The 1458-nt window shown below is 55.5% G+C and overlaps 1 protein-coding gene across 2 annotated transcripts in view; it reads right to left on the minus strand.

The window, feature by feature from the left end:
- The window catches only part of LOC119585611 (homeobox protein prospero-like), a gene marked incomplete at its 5' end in the record, with an annotated part of 25587 nt that extends 24596 nt beyond the window's left edge, over positions 1-991 (minus strand). For both annotated transcript variants that reach the window (XM_037934281.1, XM_037934280.1), the window contains 1 exon segment: positions 1-991. In XM_037934281.1, the coding sequence (XP_037790209.1) occupies positions 1-991 (991 nt within the window).
- Positions 992-1458: the final 467 nt, after the last annotated feature.

The following is a 1458-nucleotide window of genomic DNA, read 5'->3' on the forward strand; positions in this document are numbered from 1 at the left end:
AGCCGTCTCGTCTTGTTGTCGGGCTCGGCGGCGCCCTCGCCCTCCTCTGTCTGCGAGTCGTAGCTGGGCCTCGTCTCGTGCTGCTGCGGCAGGTACAGCTTGCGCTTCTTGCAGCCGTTGACGGGGGTGGCGTTGGGGGTGGGGGAGGAGTGGATCACGCTGACGATGTTCTCGAGGCGCTTCCTGGGCTCCGGCGAGTCCGCGCGCGGGCTGTTGGCCTGGCTGAGGGCCTCCTCCGCCTCGGACTCACAGCGCCCGTCCTCGGCCGTCACGCTCTCGGCGCGCCCCGTCGTCGTGGTGGTCTCGTCGGTCGAGGCCTCCACCGTGTCTGTCGCACCTTTGTAACTGTTATTATTGTTGTGCAAGGACCGCGCGGCCTCCAGCTCCTCCATGGTGAGCAAGTCGCGCTTTCGTCCCTGCAGTATTTCCCTTAAGAGCACGTTTTCTGCTTCGGGGCCTCTGATCACTGAGTTCACTGCATCGGCACTGTGCACGCTCGAACTGGTCACTTTGTCCAGCACGCCCATGGTGCTCACTGTGTCTTCGGGCGGGATGGGCGCCACGGGCTTGGTGTGGGCGCCGAACAACTCACTTAGCATACCGCGCGAACCCACCGTGGGCGGGGGGTTGAAATAGTTCACAAACGGTAGTCCACAAAAGGATTGACTTGCACTGAAGAGGTTAGGAGCACTTCCCGGCCTGACTGCATTGACACTAACACCACACAAGTTGGGCAAACTACTGAAGGCCGAGTAAGCGTTCCTTGGCTCTCCGGCGTCTACTCTTGTTCTGATCCGTTTCGGTTTCTTCAACAGCTTTTCTCCGAAGCAATCGCTTTCTTCCTCGTGAGCCATTGCGGCATGGTGCGTTCCCATTGGCGGAGGATGCATCGAGGGAGGAGCGAGAGGTAGCGGCGGCCAATAGGGCGGCGCTACGTCACGAGGGCCTAGTCTTAAGCCACCAACCAGGCTGCTTGGCTCATCGGGTGCGCCTGTAAGGGTAAGAAAGACGTACGTGAGACTTCTGGGGTTGCGCAAAGGCGACTTCTTCAAGTTTTCTAATATATTATAATATCTAATTATGTTAATAAGGATAATTATCTATTAATAAGGATATTTAAGTACATTACTATTGAGCATGGCCGTAAAATGAGTAGGGAGTCCAAATTATATAGATGAAAAAGGACACAGATTTGCCTAAACAGCGGCCGCTGGCACCTTCGCGAGCGTTACAATCGCACCCCCCGTGACATGAGGACCCTCCCCGTGGCCCTTCCCAGAATCACCAATGAGGCTCATGAGAAAACACCTCTTCCGCCCCTCCTCAATTACGCGATGTAGGACTAATTCTGTACACACGTATTGCTCGGAGACGCTCGAGTCATGAATTCTATGGGTTGGGGGGAATAGATGCTGTTTGCTTATACTGAATGCTTGTTCATTAGTGTCACCATTATTA

This window comes from Penaeus monodon, chromosome 20 (genome assembly GCF_015228065.2).
Source record: "Penaeus monodon isolate SGIC_2016 chromosome 20, NSTDA_Pmon_1, whole genome shotgun sequence".
NCBI classification, from domain to species: Eukaryota; Metazoa; Arthropoda; class Malacostraca; order Decapoda; family Penaeidae; genus Penaeus; species Penaeus monodon.